At 43.9% G+C, this 7,500-nt stretch overlaps 1 protein-coding gene across 1 annotated transcript in view; it reads right to left on the reverse strand.

The window, feature by feature from the left end:
• mthfd2 (methylenetetrahydrofolate dehydrogenase (NADP+ dependent) 2, methenyltetrahydrofolate cyclohydrolase) overlaps window positions 1-3,615 on the reverse strand; it is an 11,356-nt gene extending 7,741 nt beyond the window's left edge. Inside the window, exons 1-2 of the mRNA XM_080852397.1 lie at window positions 3,428-3,615; window positions 1,053-1,237 (exon numbers count right to left, since the gene is read on the reverse strand). Coding sequence (XP_080708523.1) covers window positions 1,053-1,237; window positions 3,428-3,507 — 265 coding nt within the window. The 5' untranslated portion in view covers window positions 3,508-3,615. The remainder of the gene's footprint in view (window positions 1-1,052; window positions 1,238-3,427) is intronic.
• Window positions 3,616-7,500: the final 3,885 nt, after the last annotated feature.

The raw sequence follows: 7,500 nt of genomic DNA on the forward strand, positions 1-7,500 counted from the left end.
TTCCATACGCCATGACTGCACTCTGTGTGACGGACATGTTGGGACTAGTGTGTGACGGACTTATCTTCCAAACACCATGACACCCTAACCCTTCCATACACCAGGACTGCGCTGCAATATTTGACTTTAAAACAAACCCACTTGGTCAAAATGAAGAGGACACACACACACACACACACACACACACACACACACACACACACACACACACACACACACACACACACACACACACACACACACACACACACACACACACACACACACACACACACACACACACACACACACACACACACACACACACACACACACACACACACACACACACACACACACACACACACACACACACACGAGGAGGGTATACACACCACAAAAGAACCACACCGGACTTGAACTGGTCAAATTGGTGGACAACATGTCACAAAACAATATCTTCTGCAGTCAATCCTATCACTGTACTCTGTGTTGCTATGGTCTGTCAACCCCAATACCTGAAGCTATCAGAATTTATGAGGACACTGACCCAAAAACGTTCCTGTTAACTTGGACTTACCTTGTCACGGTAATATTGGCTAACTAAATTCCAAGACTGTTCAAAGCGATTGATCTGTATTGCAGGAGTCCGTCCCTCCACCTCCCACCAGAAGTTAAACGCTTCCTCAACTTGCAATCATCAGACAAAGAGTCCCAAAGATGCAATTAACTATTAACAGACTGGCGTGACTCAAAGCACTGGACAGTTTCTGAGCAGCCTGAGCACACCAAATCTAATTTGCCTGCACAATCGGTCTAGCATCAGCACGTGATGTTTGGCCTATGACTGTGTGTGAGTGTGTGTGTGCGTGTGCGTGTGCGAGTGAGTGTGTGCAAGTGTGTGTTCTGACCGACGTCCACTGCTGCTCTAGTCTTGTTAAGCAAGTACAAGTGGCTATGTGTGAGTGTGTGTGAGTGTGTGTCTGAGTGTGTGTGTGGGTGTGTGTGGGGGTGTGTGTGTGTGTGTGTGTGTGTGTGTGTGTGTGTGTCTGAGTGTGTGTGTGTGTTCTTACCGACGTCAGCTGCGGCTCTCGTCTTGTTGAGGACGTACGAGTGGCTGGCTGGGTTGTCCCCGACTAGCAGCACGCTGAGGTGAGGTCGTCTGTTGCCCGCGGCGACCCATTCCTCCACGTCGGCCTGCGCTTCTTCCCGGATCTGCCGTGCCAGCTTCCTGCCCGAGATCACAACTGCTGCCTGACTGCAGGGTCAAAGTTCAAAGGACAGAGGGCAGAGGGTCAACAGATCAGCTTCAAAAGCCAGACGCCATAGATATCATATATAAAGGCAAGATGTCTCGCCTGCGTTTCCGGCCGACGGCTTGAAAGCTTCCCTCTGGCAAGATGGCCGCCTGTGAGGACATTCTAGACTCCGCCGTAAGACATCAAGCCTTTATATAAGGTATCTATTCCAGACTCAAGGCCCTTGCTTGGTTCTGCATTGGTGTCACATTGTTGCGTAAAATGTACTCATAGCAATTCACGCCCAGAAAAATAGGCTTGCATAAAAAAATGGCGCAAGTGTAGAAAAAGGGGCCGATGCACGCAAGACGTGAAAAGACGCGCAAGAGGCGCGCAAGGGCCTTGTGCTTGCGCCTCTGAGCATAAACCAAGCTTTAGCCATTGAGATGCAAGCGCTGGGCTAGGGAAGACAACCTTGCTGAAGTAAACACGGAGCTAATGGAGTCACGATGATGATGATGGATTACTAATCTGAGCAACTCTGGCCAAGTACTTTGAGGGTCAACTTTAATTTGTTAAAAGTGTTCAGTTGTTGTTACTTAGGCATATAGTAACTAATGGACTAACAAATAACAACATAGTTTACATTAGGTCTGACCCCTATTATATTTGTGGACAGTGTACAGACTGGCATTCTCTCTATCCAAACCATCATGAATGCGCTTGCAATATGCGAATGAGTTGGGTGGAGACTCGGCTACTGTTTCGAGCCGTCCTGCTTGGCAAACGCAGTGTTTGTTTAATGTGGGATTATGGAAACCGGAGTGTTTGGGATACATGGTCCAAACTCTTCATGCACTGAAAATGATTACAATTAAACTTGCGTGTGTGTGTGTGTCCTGTGTCGCCGCCAAATGCATGTGTGTGGTGATGTGGGTCCTGCTGTGTGATAATAAAACTGACTTTGACTGACTTTTTTTTTTTTTTTGGAGGAGGAGGAGGAGGAGCGCCGCGCTGAAAGTGAGTTTTCCACACGCAACCCTTTTTAAACATCTCGAAAGCGAGAGCGTTGTTACATAACATCACTTATTGGGGTTTAATGAGGCATCGGGAGTGATGTAACTGGGGTTTCGGGAGGCGAAGAGTGCCTACAAGAATCCAGGGCAGTTTGGCACGGCAGACAATGGGGCACCCAGTACAGTGCGCCTCTCAACTTGTCAATGTTGATGTCAATGTTGGCCACCAAAGCCACAAGTGACGTTAAAACCTTTAACTGCGAGCTGCTCCCTAGTTCCCACTTGGTGTAGAATGAGTTACTGAATGCAGGGATAAGACCTTAGTTAATAGTTCCGCCGACGTATATCCACCCTTTAACAACACTTCTGTTTCCCTTCCCAAAGAGCCGAGGGATTTAGATAATTGATCGCGACAAAGCCTGACATGTGCATAAAGTTAAAAGTTCACGAGAGTGGATGCGTGCTACTAGAAATCGAGTTTATCCAATTTCTGTGCAATGCGCGCCGTGGTGCCGGGTGGCGTGTTACACATAAAACCAGCATGTGCTTAATTGTATCAAACCAGTTTTCTAATCATAGCGATACGGTAGCAGGTTAACGAATCTGGACTCTCTTGCCCTGTTCGGCCCCCCCGGCCCCCACCCCAACGCAACCCCACCACTGGAGCCTGTTCGCCAGAGGGTCTTCTATGGGCAATGCAAGTGAGCGGGACGATTTCATCATCCGATGCACGGCAGTGTACAGTTACCAGTGAGGCCGCTTGAGGGCGCTTTGAGTTTTATTTTTGTCAAAATGCCCATTATAGCACACAGTCACACACACTCCCGTTCCGGGTGTTACATAATAAAGACAACCATTATATGAAGCTACTTTAAATAGATTAAGTATTGTGTGTCCGATCACGTAGATGTCTAAATGTTCTAAAACTAGCAACGCATAATGTTAGCACATGTGACTACAGAGACCGGCTTCAGACTGACTCGGTTTATCAACTACACCAGTTCCTGATAAAGGTTTGCGAGCCAGATAAGTCACTGAACGTTGCATAGCAACGTGGTCCAACGCCTTAATCGATGATAGAACAAATAACAAGACGGTTAGTTATCAAAATGTCATCAAAACCATTGATTAATGCGAGACCGGTCTATGTTCAGAGACCGGCCGGCAAAAACACAGCTGTTTGGGACGGCTTACCTTGAAGCAGACACATGGAGACTGCACGCCTGGTGGTGAGCGTTTTGGCACAATTTCCTCAGCGCTCTTATTGTTGCCATCGTTCAGCAATAACTAAAACACCAAGAGGATGTTTAAGGTAGAAGACAGACGATGTCGCGATCGGACAGCAACAGCGAGACGCCAAGACTAGGCAGGGTCGACGATCGGGAAGAGCGGCTTTTTAACCTTCCTACTCTCCCCCTCATTTGAATACGTGCGTCATCAGCGTCTACGTCTGGTGAGCCACGCCCTCACTCTCCTCTTCCGCACAGCCAGTGCACGCGTATAAGATATCTATGTATTTTAAGTTCGACAAACGACCACTTGAACATTTGCAGGAACCATTTGTTTTGAAACAGACTCGTAAACATTCTTGTATTTGAGCAAAATGAAAGGCTCTAATATATAATATAAATATAATAATTATACATATATATATATATATACTATATACTTTATTGTTGGCTAAGGCTTGTGTAGGCTACTGTAAAACAAAAGGCAGTCATATTTTTGATACTCACCATTGGAACTGTTTTGTCAGGAATACAAAGCCTATACAAAGTTAATTCCAAGCAATAACACATTTTTATCCAAACTGATTTGTTAACATTGACTTGCCATACAAGTTCGAAACACATTTTAAAGTTGCCAACCTATACAGCATTTACACGTGTAACCTATAGTCGTTATAGTGGCTTATATACATTCGCTTCCATACATTTCTCCTCTGGGGAAGGAGAGGTGGGTGCCAGGCAGACCTACAGCAATCAGATTGATGTTTAGGAACCTTTTATATTTATATTTTATATTATTATTATTTTTTTTAAAACAACTTTCTTCAACCAATCAAAGAGGCAGGAGCTCAGATTCCCATTCAGAATCAGAACTCAAATCAGATTTCACCATGTGGCACATTAATGGTCTTTGAGCGTAGATGACATTTGAGCAATGTCGTCTCGTTGAAATGTGGTCTCCAAGCCCAGAAAGGTCATAAATTCCTAACTTTCACTTCTACTAGTACTTAACTTGCACAAACAGTTACATTCCTGCATTTTAAATACTATTTCACATAAGACATTTTTTAAAGTGCAGGAATGTAACTGCTAAGTTAAGTACTAGTACTTGTTACTCTAAGTCTCTATTGCTCATAGCTTGACTGTTCTCTCTTGTACGTTGCTTTGGACAAAAGCGTCTGCTAAATGACTAAATGTAAATGTAAATAAATATCTTTTGCTTCTGCTTTGCACAGACAGTTATACTTACCTGCAAGCCATAGCCAATGGACATGGTCGAAACCTTTAGGTGCAAGAGAGGAGCTATCTATATCCACACATCCTCTGCAAAATTAAGTCAAGTCATCAACCATTTCTGATTTATATCCACATATCCTCTGCAAGATGAAGTCAAGTCATCCACCATTTCTGATCTATATCAACACATCTATATCCATATCCATATCCATATCTACATCCACACATTCTCTCCACGATTTCTGTAATGCTGCTTTTGATTGTCTGTGCATCTTTGCCAAAGCGCTTCCGTATCTCTCCTGCACGAGTCACTGAATGGTTGTGAGCTGACTGGCCGGAGGGGATTTCTACATGAACTTTAATCCCACACACATGGATTCTCACGTCTCCATATTGACAAACCATGCCATCAATATTTTGTAATTTGGCATGTCCACAATTGAAGGTAGCAAATGTCCAATCACACAAGATAGGATCTGTACACACGTCCATCTGATTGCTGGGTTTGACCAATCCGTTGCACAACACGAGCGATTCAAGTATCTGAAGTATTTGTGGATCTATGTGCATAACTTGACTCTAATGTGGGACCCTCTGCAGATGCTCACTGAGAGTAATGGCAATAATTGTGCTTCGTGACTCTGTGAGTTTACACTACTGTAGTCAGTGTGCTTCATGAGTTTACACTACTGTAGTCAGTGTGCTTCGTGAGTTTACACTACTGTAGTCAGTGTGCTTCGTGAGTTTACACTAGTCACTGTGCTTCGTGATCCATTTCATGTAACTCAAGAAATCTAGATTTGTTGTGTCCGACTGACTGTTTTTATACCAATGGAGGACAATACAAGACAAGACAAGACAAGACAAGACAAGTCAAGTCAAGTCAAGACAAGTCAAGTAACCTTTGATCACAAGTTGTTCCTCATGAGTAGTAAACAATTATTCTAATTCTAAATTAAGACAATTCTTGGGCTTTTATCACAAACATGCCTGCTTTGACTCAGTACAAGCAAAGACATCATTCTGTAATAATATGTATGTATATATATATATATACACACAGTATCAGTCAAAAGTGTTTTCTTTACTTTTGTTATTTTCTACATGATAGATAACTTTTTTGTTTAGTACACCATTCTACGTGTCTTCTTTCGTAGTTTAAATGTCTTCAGTATTAAAAAAGTAAAGAAAGCACTTCTCCAAATAATTAAAGGTGTGTCCAAACTTTTGACTGGTACTTACATTGTGTATTCAATAATGTTTTTAGAAACAGCTCCAACCTGAATATCGTTGGTCTCGTTCACTTGCTTAAAATCATGGCAGGCTGTCCCTGACTCAAGCAGACTGCATCTGAATCCGTGTATCATTCGTTCATTTGTTTTTCCGATTTGGACGAGAATTGAAAAAATGAAAACAACGTTTGATTTCTCGTTGTTCCCTTTTTAAAACCAAAACCAGAAATCCGATTACGGTTCGTTTTCTCGTTTTTTCCATTCTGCACCCCCAAACGGAAAATGGAAAATGAAACATTTGAATAACAAATCCACGCTGCTTTTTTTGTGGGATCCCCGCGCACCACCGGCCCGTCTCACCCGCTCTGTCGGGGAGGTGGAGCAAGAGCGCGCGCGATAGGACCCGAAAGATGGTGAACTATGCCTGGGCAGGGCGAAGCCAGAGGAAACTCTGGTGGAGGCCCGTAGCGGTCCTGACGTGCAAATCGGTCGTCCGACCTGGGTGGGCCTAGAAGCTCGTAGAGAGTCCGTTGATGGTGCACTGTCCTCGGACACATTATGTTCACATCCTGGTGCCTCTGGATGATGATAACCAGGGTCACACACCTCGTAGCGAGTCCGCTAAAGGTGCACTGTCCTCGGACACATTATGTTCACATCCTGGTGCCTGTATAGGATGGGACCAGGGGTGTAGCTGCTCAGGGCCAGTCCGCTGATGGTGTACTACTCTCGGACACCTGTTGCTCTCATCCTGGTCCCTCTGGAGGATGGAACCAGGGGTGTAGCTGCTCAGGGCCAGTCCGCTGATGGTGTGCTATTCTCGGACACCTGTTCCCATGGTTAACCAGTTTGGACTTTTACATGGAATATTTTCAACTTTTTTTTCTCACCAGGATTTGTTATTCGAATGTTTCATTTTCCATTTTCCGTTTGGGGGTGCAGAATGGAAAAAACGAGAAAACGAACCGTAATCGGATTACTGGTTTTGATTTTGAAAAGGGAAAAACGAGAAATCAAACGTTATTTTCATTTTTTCAATTCTCGTCTAAATCGGAAAAACAAATGAACGAATGATACACGGATTCATCTGGCTGATAAGCACGTGAAAAATCAATTCATCCTGAAAATGTTTTTTTGAACAAACTGGATTGGGAATTTCAGAAATGCAGCTCTTATCTTATCAACACAGAAAACATTGCAGTCCCTTTAATTAGATAAAAGAACAATTCATGTATGTATTACACTCATGTATTAGTTATAAAACACAGTGTCTGTTGACAACTCCTACCTATAGTGAGTGTCAATAGTGTGTGTGTGTGTGTGTGTGTGTGTGTGTGTGTGTGTGTGTGTTTGTTTGTCTATGTCTCTTTCATGTTGTCTGTTGAAAACTTCTACCTCCCCAGACTAACATTTAGGCCAGAAGGAAGGGAAGTTAGGGAAGGCCTCTGCTTTAGTAGCCTTCCTGCTGTTGGGATTGGCTGTCGTGGATAATACTGCCCTCGTGTGGCCAGGAGCAGAATTGCACTCAGTTGAAGCAATGAAACATGCTCCTCTGTTTGCATCAGTCGCC

This window comes from Sprattus sprattus, assembly GCF_963457725.1.
Source record: "Sprattus sprattus genome assembly, chromosome: 15".
Lineage (NCBI taxonomy): Eukaryota > Metazoa > Chordata > Actinopteri > Clupeiformes > Clupeidae > Sprattus > Sprattus sprattus.